The sequence below is a fragment of the Vulpes vulpes genome, chromosome 2 (genome assembly GCF_048418805.1).
Source record: "Vulpes vulpes isolate BD-2025 chromosome 2, VulVul3, whole genome shotgun sequence".
Taxonomy (NCBI): domain Eukaryota; kingdom Metazoa; phylum Chordata; class Mammalia; order Carnivora; family Canidae; genus Vulpes; species Vulpes vulpes.
This window is the reverse complement of record NC_132781.1, coordinates 147356618-147373922: the sequence shown is the minus strand read 5'-3', so window position 1 is coordinate 147373922 and position 17305 is coordinate 147356618. Positions and strand designations below refer to the sequence as shown.

At 36.4% G+C, this 17305-nt stretch overlaps 1 protein-coding gene, 1 long non-coding RNA gene and 1 other non-coding gene across 3 annotated transcripts in view; 1 reads left to right on the top strand and 2 right to left on the bottom strand.

Moving 5' to 3' along the window:
- LOC112931645 (uncharacterized) overlaps nt 1–888 on the top strand; it is a 57758-nt gene extending 56870 nt beyond the window's left edge. The window contains exon 4 of the long non-coding RNA XR_003237346.2: nt 776–888. This is a non-coding gene — a long non-coding RNA (uncharacterized lncRNA). The remainder of the gene's footprint in view (nt 1–775) is intronic.
- Nucleotides 1–17305, bottom strand: part of ITFG1 (integrin alpha FG-GAP repeat containing 1) — a 281953-nt gene that overhangs the window by 53163 nt on the left and 211485 nt on the right. Inside the window, exon 13 of the mRNA XM_026014322.2 lies at nt 12299–12342. Within this exon, the coding sequence (XP_025870107.1) occupies nt 12299–12342 (44 nt within the window). The remainder of the gene's footprint in view (nt 1–12298; nt 12343–17305) is intronic.
- On the bottom strand, nt 6623–6729 carry LOC112931830 (U6 spliceosomal RNA). Its single transcript, XR_003237373.1, has one exon. It is a non-coding gene; the product is annotated as a U6 spliceosomal RNA (small nuclear RNA).

The following is a 17305-nucleotide window of genomic DNA, read 5'->3' as shown; positions in this document are numbered from 1 at the left end:
ATCTTTTACTTTCTATTGTTGTTATTCTAGCTTAGGGGTCCACAAACTTTTCAATTACATTGAACATAATTTTTGTTCAATTCTAATGTTTAGAATGTTTTTCTTTCTTTTTTTTTTTTTAAATATATATATATTTTTAATTTTTTTATTTATTTATGATAGTCACAGAGAGAGAGAGAGAGAGAGGCAGAGACACAGGCAGAGGGAGAAGCAGGCTCCATGCACCGGGAGCCTGATGTGGGATTCGATCCCGGGTCTCCAGGATCGCGCCCTGGGCCAAAGGCAGGCGCCAAACCGCTGCGCCACCCAGGGATCCCTAGAATGTTTTTCATATACATATGATAAGAAAAAGGTACTTACTATTAATGGGAATATGTTTAGTAATGTATGAAGTAAGCAGTCTCTTTAAAATTCCTATATTAAATGAATAATTATGGAGTTCTTCACCATTTCATGAGAGTTTCTTCCTTTTCATAGTGAAACATCTAAGCTCTTGAGTCAAACAGAAAAGGGTATAGGTTTTTGTGGGGTTTTTTTCCCCTGGTTTCGAAGTGGTGGAAGCAGGCTGAGTCAGGATCTAGGAATGGATCTGCTGATGCTTTTGTAGGTCCTTGGTTTCATTTGAATTTTCCAGGTACACTTTTAAGGATGTAACCTGAGGTAGGTGGTACAGTAATCTTAGTTGTCTAAGTGCAAAGAGTTCTTGCTTAATGAAATAAATGCATACTAGAGATTCTATGAAATGAACTGTTTCTCTGATTTTTTTCCCCCACAGAATGTACACTGAAGTCAACGATCCCCATGACACATTCCCAGGGAGACCCAATATCCAGGATTAGCAAGAATACAGTGTATTAAATGTCTTTTTTTTGGGGATCCCTGGGTGGTGCAGCGGTTTGGTGCCTGCCTTTGGCCCAGGGTGCGATCCTGGAGACCCGGGATCGAATCCCACATCGGGCTCCCGGTGCATGGAGCCTGCTTCTCCCTCTGCCTATGTCTCTGCCTCTCTCTCTCTCACTGTTTGCCTATCATAAATAAATTAAAAAAAAAATTAAAAAAAAAATGTCTTTTTTTGAGTTGCCTACTTTCTTCAAAGATGCTCCTGATTTGTTTTTGCTATAGATATTTGATTTCCTAAATAATTCAAATCCATTCTCCTCTCTCATTTACTCTATCAGTCTCTCTCCCATCCCCACAGTTTTTAATTATTTGAAGTAGGCATGTTCTCCTAGTTATAAGGGCTCCTAACATTGGGTACTTTAATTTTGAAGTGCTCATCATTCTTGTAATTATTCATATGTCCTTGGATTGTGAATTCCATGAAGTTGGGCACAATTTCTGATTTGTTCACTGCTACATGCCCCTGTGTTACAGCAGAACCTGGATCATGAAGGAGTGATGTGGTTTTATAATGCAAGTCACAAGAACTTACCTCTTAGCAGCCCCAGGGTCTAGAGTCATGTCAACAGTAGGCATTAAATAAATGATGGTTGATACCTTTGCACATACTATTTTCCTCTATTTGGACTGCCCTCTTTCTGTTTCTGTACCTACTAAAATCCTAGTACTTCAAGACTCAAGTCATGGTCACCATGGCAGATTCTACAGGTTGTCCATTTTACCACTCCAGGGGTGCCACTGACATAGACTGTGATGTGAATGGTAGCCTCTAGAGTTGTGCAATATAAAGGCCCCTCCCAGCTCAAATGTCTCCTCCTAGTAGGCTTTGCTGAATATAGACTGTGATCTCCATGAGGGCAGTGATTTTTGTCTCATCTAGCCCCTAGAGCAGAAAGTGAATATTTACTCAATACATGGATATCTCCTCAGTCGTAAAGAATTATTTGTCCTCTATGTCCTTCTCCTTGCTTCCAGTTTGGCAACTTTTTTGTGTGGAGTGCCTCATGATATGACCTAGTTCCAGTGATTCTGAACCTTCTGTTTTATACTGGAATGTGAGGGTTTTAGACAGCCTGTAATTCTAAGACTGAAGGTATTATGCCACATCCACACATAGGCAGATCAGTTCTCTGTATAAATTTCTGGAAATTGGGGTGCCTGGGTGGCTCAGCTGGTTAAGCATCTGATTCTTGATTTTGGCTCAGGTCATGATCTCAGGGTTGGGCTGAGCTCTGTGCTGAGTGTGGAGCCTGTGTAAGATTCTCTTTCCATCTCCTTCTGCTCCTTTCTCTCCTTCCTCTCTAATAAAAAAAAATTCTGGAAATTGTGCATAACCATGTTTTAATATGGCCTGAAAGTTTCACTTTAGGGTGTGGTACATGCAGTTTTGGTCACAAACCATAGTTTGAGTACTTTTTTGAAAGTAAAGGCTCTGGAAACATGGATAGGAAAGAAGCCCTAATGGAGGACAGTTATACTCAGAGGCTGCCAGCTCAGCCCCAAACATAAGGTACACCATGAAGCATTGATGGCTTGAATTGTATGAAAGGGTGGTGCCCCAGGTTCTGAAGATTTGGGTGAAGGAAAGGACTAGGCCATATGCTTGTGTGACCAAACTTTGTGTTTTCAGTAGAGGTATACGGGAATGTGATTTTATGTTCTGTGTATTTTGGGGTGTCAGTTCATACAGGAGCATTTGTTCTCTTACGTTCACTGCAAAGCCCAAGGATCTACCCATACTTTCCTAGACACACCTCACTTAATAGGAAATTTATACAATGATGTTCTGTGTTGGGGTGAAAAAGTGGTCAAGCAATCATCCAGTGTAGAACCCAGGGTAAGCATCGCCAAAAGATGGTCCCTGTAGCCAATATGGCCTGCATCCTGTTTATATAGTTTTACTAGAACACAGCTATATTCATTGTTTACATATTATCTATGGCTGCTCTCACTCTAGAGCTGAGTAGATGAGATAAGGACCATGTGACCCAAAGAGATGAAACTATTTACTCTGACCTTTTACAGTTTGCCATCTTCTAACTTAGGAGATGAAGCCTCCCTCTCATTAGAAGTCATGTTGTATCTGCCTGTTTTTGTGTTTAAATTTAAGTATATTTAACATACAATTTTACAATAGTTTCAGTTTTAGTTTTTATTTTTAAGGCAGAAATATTTTTGTGGAAAACACTTCATAAATTAATTTCATAAATTTTGGTAAGAATAAATTAAGACATTAGCTATTCCTATGGAATGCCGAGTTCTGTACTCCATCATCTAGTAGATCTAGAGTTCACTCTCTGTGAGAAAATCTTAGTACAAATCTCTCACATTGCCCCACTTTTCCTTTTAAATGTCATGTCTCATATTTGAAAGAATTCAGAGGAGTTAATTTAAAAAATATTAGTGATCTTTTAATTTTTCCATACTATATATATAGCTAAGGACTATATTTGGGTCATTTTTCTTGTTCTATAATGTGTCTTATCGATGCAGTGCAGTTTAGGTGTTGTATTATACAGTACCTTATGCCTTGTCGACTTACATAAAATCAGGTTTCAAATACACCATTTTTCTTTGTAGATTATCTTTTTCAGTAGCCTAGACAAACCTTGGGTTTTTATGTCAGTGTTAAGTACCTGATTATCTAAGGATTTGTTTCAAGGTCTTGGTTCCTACAATGGAGACCTAGTATATTCTACATCATTGGCTCTGGATAGTAAAACTGGAAGAAGTTATAAAACATATTATGTTACATGAAAATCAATATTTGGCTTATGCAATAAAATTTATGATTCTAAAATATTAGAAAAGGGGCTGACTTACAGTATGAACTTTATTTTTTCTCAAAGGCAATTGTTTACCTTGTTTGTGTTCTTTACAAACATGGATTTTTTTCCTTATCTTCATTAGTATTAACTGTATTGCCCAATTTAGTCAATATTGAATTTTTATATTGTTTCTTATTCATTTCTTCATATTAAATTCAATAAATTATTTTCTTTGTTTATTTTCCTGTTAAAACTGCAAGGTATTTTCCCTTTGTAAAGGACCATAAAGGGACATTAAATGCAGAAAATGTTTATGTCATTTTTTTTCTGTCTTTGGTACCAGAACATGATATCACCAATGTCAAGTGTAATAAGAAAAAGGTGAATACTTAGAATTAAGGGTAGAATAATATTTTAACGATATTAAATAAATAAATCTGTTGTGATACCTAATATTCATTGTAGCAAAGGCTAGATAGGTAAAATAGTACCAAGTCAGGTAAGTTGCTTAATCAAAATAAAGGCAAAAGAGAAACTTACTTGCCTTATACCTTCTCAGACTATTCCTATACAGAACAAAGAAAAGCCTGAGAATATTTCTGATTGAAAAGATGAAAAAAATGTTAAAGACATCTTGTTCTGCTACATATATTATAAATCTGTTTGTAGTAACAATTGGAACATCTGTGTCTCATAATGAGGTATCTCTGAGAACATAAATAAGAGATGTTTTCCCTTTATATCAGGCCTTTGCAGAATGCATTTCTCTTGTGAATAGCTTGTAATTTATTCTGCAAATGTTCAAACTTAACAATGAATATGTGATTGTGGTTAAGAGGTGGTATGGTAGATTTATCAATGAAGGACCATTAAAAAAAGGAAACCAAATTTTGGAAAAGCTCATTTACTCATACATAAATATTTATTGTGCTACTATGTGCAGGCTACCGTGTGTGTTAGGGAGTAAGGACAGAATAATAAATAAGATCCAGTGTCTCTTCTTCAAGAACTGAACACAGAATTCACTAGCTTCTAAGTAGCAGGACAATGATGCTTAGAGGAAATGCTGTCTGGAAGCTGATCTAGGGTCACGTTAAGGACTTTAGGAGATGGTGGAGACGAGGGGACAGCACGGCAGAGCACTGCAATTCTGTGTGGCTGACAGAGTTGGGAGCGGGTGTGAGGGGAATGGCAAGGAATAAGGCTGAAGAAGTAAACAAGAGCTCTGTTCCAACAAACTGGGTATGGACCATTTTTCAAGGACAAAGAAAAGCCACTGAAGGTTTGTATTTTAAAAAGATCACTGTGGTACCTTTTTGAAGGATGGCTCAGATCCTCCAGCTGTCAGGCAAGAAAGGATGGTGGCCTGGATTAAATAATGGTGGGATAGAGAAAAGGGACAGTTAAGGGTTGAGAACAATAATCTAGTAGATCTGGGGGTAAGAGAAAAGAAAAAGTAACCAAGATAGGAAACATGGGAGGTGGAATGAGGTTTTGTAAGACACTTAGATATAAAAGTCGGAAGCTCAGGAGAGTATCCAAATGGCAAAAAGCCGCACAAAACAAAACACACCAAACAGGGGAGAAGTTGAGGAAACTTAGAGTATAATGTAGAGGGAGAAGAAAACTTAGAATGAAAGCCTGAGAAGCACCAACATTTAAAAAGTGGGCAAAGGAAATGTCCAAAAGGGAACTGAGAGAATGGCCAAAGAGGTGGAAGAGGAGCTAGGAAGGGTGAATGTAAAGGAGGCTGAGGAAAGGGGAGTATCAGGAGATCAAATGCAGGTCAAATGCTAGATTAAAACAGTGGGTTAAGGATATGGAAGTAAGTGATTGGAAAGAGCCAATGGTGCACAATTTATGTTTGGCTGGGAAGAGAAAACAGAGATTGGGCAGTAGCTGGAGAGGATGTAGGGTTTTAGAAGGAATGCATATATGCTCTTATGGATAAGAGATTTGGACACTCCTTAAATGCTGAAGAGAAGGCAGCAACAGAGAGGCAGAGGTTGAATACACAGGCCAAGCAGAATAAACAATGGAATGAAGTCCCTAAGAAGGATGTGGGACCCACAGCATAAATGGTACATTGATTAGTAAAAAGAAATAGCAAAAGGGATGGGTGTGGATAAAGATATTACATTTAGTGCTATAGAAGACAACTGACATTGTTAAGCACAAGGCCCTCTGCTATGTTCTAGGACATACTGGCAGGCAAAACAGATCCTGTTGCCCTCATGGAGCTACTTAAAAGGAATATGCATAGAGGATTAAAGGACTATTTCCAAACCCTTTGTTCAGGGAGAAGAGTATTCATACGCCTGCTTATAGACTCATAATCTATAAAGTGGAAAAGTCACCACCAGGCTTTGGGTAAAAGAATTACCAGGTGACAGAGAAAGAAGCCATCTAATCTCCACTAACACAGAATATATTATACTAAGGTTTAAAGACTAAAAAAAAATTAGTTTGGTATTTTAAGAGAAAAAGCAGGAAGTAATATAAATATTCTTTTGATTTGCAGATGCTTATAGTAGCTTTTACTAAAAATATTGATCTCTTTCATAACCACAGTTCATAAATTTGTGATATATGATACGAAAAAGTCAAAAAGTCAAGTAGACCACTAGTCTTGAAGGCAAATAGAACACCAGCATTTCTTAAATATTTAGAATTCACTATCCTTACTAATACAGGGACATTACAGAGGCAGAGAAATAACCATTACCATTGACAAATAGCGGATATATTTTTTTGAGTACTTATTGTGTATTAGACCTCTATTATGATTTGCCTACATTAATTCTTCTATTAAAAACCTTACGAGGGAATGTGGCAGGCAGAATAATGGTCCCCTATGATGGTCACATCCTAATTCCCAAAACCCACTGATAATCTTATATAGCAAAAGGGAATTTGCAGATGTGATTAAGGGATTTTTTTTTTTTCTCTCTCTTAAGAATGTGGAATGCTTCACGAATTTGCATGTCATCCTTGCCCAGGAGCCATGCTAATCTTCTCTATATCATTCCAACTTTAATATATATGCTGCTAAAGTTAGCACATGTGAGCAAGCTCTTGAGATGGAGAGATTATATTGGATTACCTAAATGGGCCCAATGTAATCACTTAGGGTCCTTATTAAGTGAAAGTGGAAGGCAAGATGGGTAGGGGTCAGTGATTTGAAGAAACTACATGGCTGGATTAGGAGATGGATAGACCAATAGCCAAGGAATGTAGCTGGCCTTGAGAAGTGAAAGGCAAGGGAATGGATTCTCCTTAAAGCTTCCAGAGGGAGTCCTACTTAGTGAAGCATATTTGGGCTTTTGACCTCCAGAACTGTAAAAGAATATATTTGCATTGTTTTAAGCCACTAAATTATGATAATTTGTTATAGCAGCAATAGGAAGCTAACATAAATGGGTATAATTAGTTTCCCCTTTATAGAGATGTGGAGAATGAAGCTTAACAAGAGTTATATAACTTTCCCAAAGTTACTTAAGGTAGTTGAAGAGATTCTGATTTTATATTCTTTTTCTCTTTGAAGTGAGAAGCAAGGTCAATTGCTGAGAACTAGAAGTTGGGGATGGATGTAAGAGGAGACTAGAAAAGGATATAAAATAGTTCTTATGAAAAATGGGAGTTTCTAATATGTACAAAGTCCTTATTTTAGAGATACACATGAAAGTATTTACGGAATATAGGATTTAATGGATTTGCCTTAAAATAACCTAAGGGGTGCTGTGAATGGAATTAGTAGGTGGGGATATATGATGATAGTGTTGAAACTGGGTAGTAGTATGGGCACAAGGAGTTTTATTATATTAATCTATACTTTTATAGATGTTTAAAATTTTTCCAAAAAATGTAAAAAAAAAAAGTCAAAGTAAAGAGTAATAAATGACACAGAGAAAGATATATTGATTAAAAACCAGGAAGTAAAATGGGCAAGAACAACTTTTACAATAAAGCAACAGAGAACCTATCAGTGGTGACTGAGAAAAAGTGGGATAGGGAAGGAGGGTCAGAAGAGAAGGATAGCCAAAGGGCACAAAAATTATCCATATATGTTTCATTATATATATATATCCATTTAAATAGTGTACGTATATACAATATATACATAACATTGAATATATTCATTATGTACAGTTTATTGCATGTCAATTACACTGCAATAAAGCTGTGAGAAATAAAGATAAGGCAATACTGATAAATGATGCTGATAAAAATGCAAGGAGAGTTTCTGGCCTGATATGTAAAGAGCTTTGGAAGTTGTGGCTCCTAGTCCTCACAAAAGCAACAAAAAAAGCTGAAGAAAGTAAAAACCAACTCTCCTTAGATCCAGAGAACTGAGATCACAGGGCAAACTGCTACTCTGAAAACTGGAGAGAGGGGTGGGTACAGAGAATCAATCATAGCTGACTGGGAGCAGAGACCTTAGAAGCAGGAGACTGAAAGGAGCCAGTCCCACAGACATTTAAATTTTAACCGAGAAACTGCTGGAAGCCCAATATGATCTAGTTTGAGAATGTAAAACTCTGGGGGAGGAAGGAAAACAAAAGTTTTATCTCTAGAGTCCCAGTAGATTCTCGGGGTAAGACTGGAACACTAAAACAACTCTCAGGGAGGGGAAGTAGAGCATTCTGAAATATGCCCAGACCTCTTTTGTTCTTAACATTTTGCCCTCAAGGGAAAACTATTTTATCAGAGCTTAAGTGACTTGGATTCTACTAAAACCTTTCCAACCTTGGGGAAAGGAACCGAACTTTAGCCCTCTCTCGCCTTCCTGTCTTGTCTAAGGGGAAGGGGGAGCTAAGAAGCACTTGTGAAAGTCACATCCCAGGGATACAGGCTCATTAAAAGTCTGAGACCTAATCACTGGATTATAGGATGCATTTTCTCCATCTGTTCTTTATCACCACATCAATGGGCTCCTGTCTAATAATGGGATTACAGCTAAAAGCACTGCAAGACTCCGACCCTCTTTAAATATAAGTCTGTATAGGGAAACAAAAAGACAACAGGGGAGACAAAAAGGCAATACAGAAAAATGCTACATAGAGTTGTTAGTTATCCTAGCCATATAGACATAAAGATCTGCCTCAGTTCTGGCTTTCAACAAAAGATTTCAAGGCATGCTAAAAGGCAGAAAACAAAGTTTGACTAGATGAAGCAAGCATCAGTACCAGACTCAGAATATGGCAGGAATGTTGGAATTATCAAACCTGAACTTTAAAATAACTATGACTAATATGTTAAGAGCTCTCCTGGAAAAAGTAGACAACATGCAAACATAGATTAATATAAGCAGAGAGATGGAAACTCTTAAGGATCAAATAGAAATGGTAGAAATAAAATACTAAAATAGAAATGAATGCCTGAACACAGCTGAACAAAGAATCAGTGAGCTTGAGGATCAAAAGAAATTTCTAAAACTGAAACACAGAGAAAAACTAATGAAAAAGATGGAACAGAATATCCAACAACTGCGTGACAGTTACCAAAGGTGTAACATATGTGTCAGGGGATTACTGGAAGGAAAAAGAGAGAAAGGGACAGAAGAAATCTTTGAAATAATAACATGAGAATTTTCCAAAATTAGTGACAGACACCAAACCAGATATCCAGGAAGCTTAAGAATACCAAACAGGAAAAATAACTAAAAATCTATACCTATGCATATCATATTCAATCAGCAGAAAGCCAAAGACAAAGAAAAAATCCTGAAAGTAATCAGAGAAAAAGAATGGGAGAAAAGAGGACGAGGAATCCATATAAGACTGATACAATTAAGAATGCTCATTTCAGGTTGAAGACTATGAACCAGTTGTGGTACCAATATGCAAGGCTGTTTATTTTTCTTCAGAAATGCCCAGGAGCCTAGGTCTAGTACTGAACAGACAGCTGGACTAACCTGGGGCTGTAATTCTGCTAGGCAGGTACAGTAGAAGGAGAGTGCTTTATAGGAGTTAAAAGTAATGGCAGGAGTGAGTTTGTGTGTGGCAGCTAAAGGAGGAAGGTAAAGGCAAGAGATTGGGAAACTAATGGTCTTAAAGATGAAGAGGAATAGTAATGGGAGAGGGCTGGAAAAATAGACTGTGGTCAGATTGCTGAATGGATGGCATTAAAATTTCAAAAGTAAAATAGTTCTGAGAGATAAGGTCTCCAGTATTGCCTGGGGTTTCCAAAATGGAGATAAAGGAATTTGAGTGGGATTGGTTTCTGATTTGGATAATTCTTTCCTCTCTCATGTATCAGATAGGTTGCCAGTATCAGGTGGGAGCACAGTGGCAGCAGAAGAGCTATTCAACTCATAAATTAACTCAAGTGGTAAAGAATATCAGATGGTAGATGCATCTTTCTTCTTAGGCTTACACAGGGTCATACCTAATATAACACTTTCTCCTATGATCAAGTGGATCTAATGTCAAAGCATTAGGAAAAAGGCCCACTTTTTCATGAAATAATAATTTTACAAGTGGGTACACATTTGATATATGGAAAACTGGAGAAGTATAGTGTGCATTTATTTCTTTCAGGTTGTCATAAAATTGTGATCTATGATATCAGTGGAGAAGGAAATGATCTATGGGAAGGCAGTTCAACAGGATCTGAATTTCAAAGAAAGTAATAAATGGACAAATAGGAGGCAGAAAAGCCCAAAGGCTCTGGACTTAGTGTTATCATTGTAAGAACAGCTCTGCATGCTGAATTTTACTTACATAGCTTTCGAATGATTCTGTCCTCCCTACAATTAAAGTTGCTTTTATTTCAAGACAAAGAGAATGGGAGCATTTTTGCACCCTGCCTTAATCATGCAGCCTTTTCCTATCACCTTTTCTGCCAGAACTTGTGGGTAAAATAAGTGGGTTCCATTTCGATGTTTTCAAGTTCTTTGACCATGTAATGAATATGGTCAATGAGAGAAAGGAAGAGGAACAAAGGCTCTGAACATTTCACAGCCTGGGTAGACAATACCTGAATAACCAAACTAATCTTTAGCCTCTGATTAATTACATCTACACTTAAATTTTTTTTAAAAAACAGACTACTCTTTAGAGAAGTTTTAGATTCACAGCAAATTAAGTTGGAAAGTACAGAGATTTCCCCTACATGTCCTGCATTCCCTATCCCATAGCCTCTCCCACTATACATCTACATTGTTATAATGATATGAAAACAGATGAATTTGACCAGGCACTCACATACATTTATAATGGATGTGGTGATGCATTGTCCAGATGTTCTCTTCAGGCTGGAGACGCTAATTCTCTGAGCTGCTCCTAGTGTTGGCTGCTGATAGCTCACAGTGGGGTTCCTACCTGGAAACAGTTTTCCAGCCAAACGGAGCTGGCTCCTACCAATTAGAAGCCTTTCTGGGGGACTACATGTACACAGTATCTGATTGATATAGGGATACAAAGGCCTGGCTCCTCTGCCTCTCCTTGGGCCATCTGAGGGGCCATCCTAGCTTCACAGCTCCCCATGCATCACAGACCAATTTCTTCTGCCAATCCTCCTTTCCTTACTACTTCATAGCTGTTGCTCTTGAGTCTAAATTAAATCTCTGCATGCAAATCTCTGGGTCAGGGTGTGTTTCCATATGTCTTAAATATGTAATTTCCCAACCATACACAAAATGTTGGTCATGTAGTACTTAAGTGGTAGTAAAAGTATGAGGCTATTATCAGAACATGTAGCTTTATGTTCTAGTTCCACTACTTAATAGCTCTATGACTTTGGGCAAATTAGTTTCTCTGAGCCTCAGGTTCCTCAGCTTTACATGGAAGTAATTCCTTATGAAACAAGGGTTACAATGAGGACCCAAGTAGGCATATACCAACACACACACACACACACACACACCCCACATATAATGTTATATATATATATATTTAAAGATTTTATTTATTTATTCATGAGATACACAGAGGGAGAGAGAGGCAGAGACACAGGCAGAGGGAGAAGCAGGCTCCATGCAGGAAGCCCGATGTGGGACTTGATCCTGGGACTCCAGGATCACGCCCTGGGCCAAAGGCAGATGTTCAACTGCTGAGCCACCCAGGCGTCCCATAATGTTATATTTTTATGATTGACATGAACTGGCAATTTAAAAAAGTAAGCCTAATTATTTTTAAACTTAGTTATTTCATTGAAACATTCCATTAGACAGCAAAAGTCAATATTAAGACTATACAAAAAAAATTTAATATTGTCTACTATATGCTTGACCCTGTGCTATGTACTATGTATACAAAGATGAGAGCTTTCTTGACCTCCAGGGATTCCAGACTAGTGTAGAGAGACATTTAAAACAAACAGAGAAGGGAGTTCAAGTATTATATATGCCAAAATGGCAGTAGTACGCCCAGAAAGAATGGGAGGGGTGCTTATTTTTCCAAGGTATCAGAAAAGGCTTCATTAAGGAGTGAACTTTGAGGTGAGAATTTTTTAGGCAAATAATCTTATTCCCAGTAAAGTTTTTTTGAGCACTGAGCTTAAAGGATACTTTAAGCACTTCTAAATAATAACAATTTTAGTGTAGCCTATTATAACAACTATTTTGTGTATATCTATTATGCAGAGAATTTTCACAGAAAATTTTACAACTGAGAATTAAGTTTACTTACTGTTATCTTACGAGGACAGTCATTAGAACAGAGACCACTAAGAACTGTGGAAAAATAAGAAGAGGCCATTATTACTGATATAACCTAAGCTCATATTTAAAATGAACTCTAATTTTCCCCCTATAATCTATTAATATGCTCTACTGAGTCATAATCACAAGCAGAAACCAATTCAATTCCTTTTGGATTTGAGTAAATCAAGTTTCTGTTGTTCACTTTCTACCGATATTTTAAAAGCCTTTATTAAGCAGTTAAGATGCTGTTTTGTGAAATATATAGTGAGATAATTAATTATAGTTATATCATACCATACTTGACTCTATTTTCCAAGCTGTTAGCTAAATTCCAAGGATGACTTAGAATCTGATATAGAAGTGCCAAATGCAAACCAATTAAATTGTTTATGGAGAAAAACACATTTAGCATTTTATATCTCAAATTAGATTTTTTCCACTTATCTAGTCAAAGTTTCTGGGTCAAAGATTTTGGGCACTCTTGATTACTATTATGGAGAGAATACAACTATAGAAGAATTGATGAGTCTACAACAAATATCCAAAAGTAATTTAATGACATGTTTATTCTATAATCACCAAGAAAGAAAAGGTTAGAATGTCTGAATATTCTTTGTATAAGTAACATGAGTTTTGAAACATAATTATATTACCACCCCTTCATGTGAAGTGACATCTTTGTAAGAAAGTGGACATTAAAATAAATAAATAAATAAATAAATAAAAGAGCTCACAAAAAATGATACGGGGGTAAACGTCCTTTTATTTTTTATTTTTATTTATTTTATTATTATTTTTAATAATAAATTTATTTTTTATTGGTGTTCAATTTGCCAACATACAGAGTAACACCCAGTGCTCATCCCGTCAAGTGCCCCCCTTAGTGTCTGTCACCCATTCACCCCCACCCTTACCCCTCCCCTTCCACCACCCCTAGTTCGTTTCCCAGAGTTAGGAGTCTTCCATGTTCTATCTCCCTCTCTGATATTTCCTACCCATTTCTTCTCCCTTCCCTTCTATTCCCTTTCACTATTATTTATATTCCCCAAATGAATGAGAACATATAGTGTAAACGTCATTTTAAACATACATTACAAAGCCATACCATTGGTCATATACAAAGACCTTCTAGGTATGTGTTCAAAGATGATGATCCAATAGAAAACAAAGGATATCAAGAAGCAATATCCAGAAGAGAAGATGTAAATAATCAAAGCCATAAACGAAAACACTCAACCTCACCAGTCAGGGGAAAAAAAAGTCATTTTATACCTAACAGGCAAAAAATAAAAGACCAAGTAAAATATCTGTAGGAAAAACAATAAAATCAAAGATAAATGACAAACTAGGAAAAATATTTACAACACATATAACAAAGGATTAACTTCCCTAATATATACTACAGTGCATTTATAAGTAAGATAATGAAAAAGGACAAGGACGGTTTGTAAAAATAAAAATACAAATGACTCTTAGACCTATGAAAAGATACCGAATTTATTTAGTATAAAAAAAATGCAAAATAACATAGACAATAAATTCCTTTCACTTATGTCACTGGCAAAAATCAAAGAGTTTAATAACGCATTGGTTGGTGAGGGTGTTAGGAAATACATATTCTTATATACTGTAGATGAAAGTGTAAATTGATACAATTTCTATGAAGGGACATCTGTTAAAATAAAAACTTATAAAGTTCAAAACTAGGCAGAATTAATTTGTGGTGCTGGAAATTAAATAGTAGTTACTTTAAAAAAAATAGTAGTTACTTTTAGGCAAAGTGGGTTAGTAACTAATAGAGCAGCATGAGGAAGCTTCTGGTTGCTGGTTATATGTTTCTTGATCTGGGTATAATTACATGGGTATGTTTTATTTTGTGAAAATTTACAGGCCTGTGTACTTAGATATACTTTTCTGTATGTATTTTCAATAATTATTTATTTAAAACATTCACTTTTTTAAAAAAGATTTTTTTATTTACTTGACAGAGAGAGCACAAGTAAGGGAAGTAACAGGCAGAAGAAGAGGGAGAAGCAGACTCCCCACTGAGCAAAGAGCCTGATGTGGAACTCGATCCTAGGATCATGATTTGAGCTGAAGGCAAATGCTTAACTGACTGGGCCACCAAGGCACCCCTCACATATTGTTTTTTTAATAATTCCATTTTTGGAAATTTATCCTATAGGATGTTCTCTGTGCATTATTTACAATAATAAGGGACTGAGATAGCCTGATTTCTATTTTAAAATAACTCATTAAATTATGTTGTATCCATACTATGTGATACTATTCAGTAGTTAAAATATTGAGGCAGCTCTATATTATATTGCTGTGGTATAGTCTCTAAGATATCTTGTTAAGTGGAGAAAGCAAAGCCTAGAACAACCATTTATGTAAAATAGAAGTATATACATAAACTATCTTGGAGAGACACAAAGCTGTCTTTGGGAAAGGAATTGCACCACTGGGAGACAGGTGAAAGGGAGATGACTATTCACCATATACTCTTATACTTTTTTTTTTCTTCATATTTGCATCTATTACTTACCTTAAAAAACCAAATTTATTACCGAAATAAAAATTTAGACCTCTCAGATGAATATATGCTAAATTGGATAGTGTCATATGCTGGTGGGTATGTAAATGCCTGTATCTTTTGGGAATGGTAATTTGGTATTACCTATTAACATTAGAAGCACAGCCCTTCAACTTACTGATTTCATGTCTGTGAAATAATGGAAACCACCTACATATCCACTGAGAGAAAATACTGGGTAAATTTTGGAACATGTACAGTATTATGGAATGACATGGAGTTATTAAAGAATGAAGGACATCTGGACTCTTTCCATATCCTGGCTATTGTGGACATTGTTGCTATAAACATTAGGATGCATGTGCTCCTTTGAATCACTATGTTTGTATCCTTTGGATAAAAAAAAAAAAAAAGAATGACATCTTGCCATTTGCAATGACATGGATGGAACTAGAAGGTATTATGCTAAGTGAAGTAAGTCAGAGAAAGAAAAACACCATATGATTTCATTCATATGTGGAATTTAAGATACAAAACATGAACATAGGGGAAGGGAAGGAAAAATTAAAAAAAGATAATTATCAGAGAGGGAGACAAACTATAAGAGACTCTTAACTCTAGGAAACAAACTGAGGGTTGCTGGGGGAGGATGGTGGAGGGATGGGGTAATTGGGTGATGGGCATTAAGGAGGGCATTTGATACAATGAGCACTGGGTGTTATAAGCAACTGATGAATCACTAAATTCTACCTCTGAAACAACAACTACTACTACTACTACTACTACTACTACTACTTACTAAAACAGCTGCTCCTTCATTCTCCCCAAACTCTACTACTACTCCTACTCCTACTACTACTACTACTTACTAAAACAGCTGCTCCTTCATTCTCCCCAAACTCTACTACTACTACTACTACTACTACTACTACTACTACTACTACTTACTAAAACAGCTGCTCCTTCATTCTCCCCAAACTCCCAATTAAGAATGAAGGAGACCTATACGTGCTGACTTGAAAGAGTGTTTATACTCTTTTGCTGAGAAAAAAAAAAAAAAAAGAAAAACAAGATGCAGGTAAACATGTTTAGTAAGATTCTATTTACAAATTATGTGTTGGATGAATCTCACAGACATAATGCTGAGTGAAGAAACCAGAGGCAGGGCACCTGGGTGCCTCAGTGGTTGAGCATTTGCCTTTGGCCCAGTAGTGATCCTGGGGTCCTGGGATCGCGTTTCACATCAGGCTCCTCACAGGGAACCTGCTCTTCCCTCTGCCTCTCTCTCTCTGTGTCTCTCATGCATAAATAAATAAAATCTTAAAAAAAAAAAAAAAAAAAGAGAAAAAGAAACCAGAGGCAAAGACTACAGTTCTGTATACTTGCTTTTATATGACATTCAAAAAAGGGAAAATGAATCTGTGGTGACTGAGATCAGAACAGTGGATGCACTTTTGCGGGGAGTACTGCCTAGGTTGGGAGACCTCCTGTGGTACCGCAAATATTTTATCTTGATCTGAGTGGGCTATAAGAGGGTATACCTATGTAAAATTTCACTAAGCTGTAGACTTTTACCATTTTTCTTAACCCCATTTCTCCCACAAGCTTACAACAGTGTATTATTTTATTTTTTAAAGATTATATATAAAATATATATAAAGATTACATAATCGCTTATATAAACTAACTTCTCTCTCTCTTCTCTCTCATCTATTGGTTTTGTGTCTCTGGAGAATCCAGACTAATAATACAATAAGTTTCTGTTTTTAGTGGTCATTGACAATCTCTTCTCTTTGCCATATCTGTCCACTCATCAATGGATACTATCAATATTCTCCCTGAAGGTGATTTAATTTCTACTTCTTACTATCTGCTCAATCTCTATTCCTATCAACATGGCCTTCTACCTGAAATGCTGTGCCACTATCCATTTTGATTGTTCCACCTTTTTGGAACTTCTTGCCTATCATTTTCACAGAAACCTTCTTTGATCTTAATAATCTTATAGAACATATAATTCAAATATAAAGCAGTTTTCACTGGTTTTTAGTTATAGTACATGCATAAATCTTCCTCTTTCAAGTAGACAGATTCCTGTTAGCAATAAATACTAGTTACATAAATGGATAGATCTTTACTGAATAAAACTGAGTAGTAGTAAAAAGCCAAGACAATAATGCACTTTGTGGAAGAACATACTATGTATGGTGACTCAAAGTGCTAATAAACAGATTTATTTCTAAAACCACCTTCAAACACACACACACATGTTTGAGATATAATTCACATTTTGAGATAGCTTTCACTTATTTATAGTGTTCTATTCAGTAGTTTTTAGTGTATTCCCAGAGCTGTACAATCATTACCACAATCACTCTTCATCACTTCTAAAAAGAAACCCTGTATCCTTTAGCTATCATGCTCCAGTCCTCCTATTCTCACCCTCAGTCCAAAGCA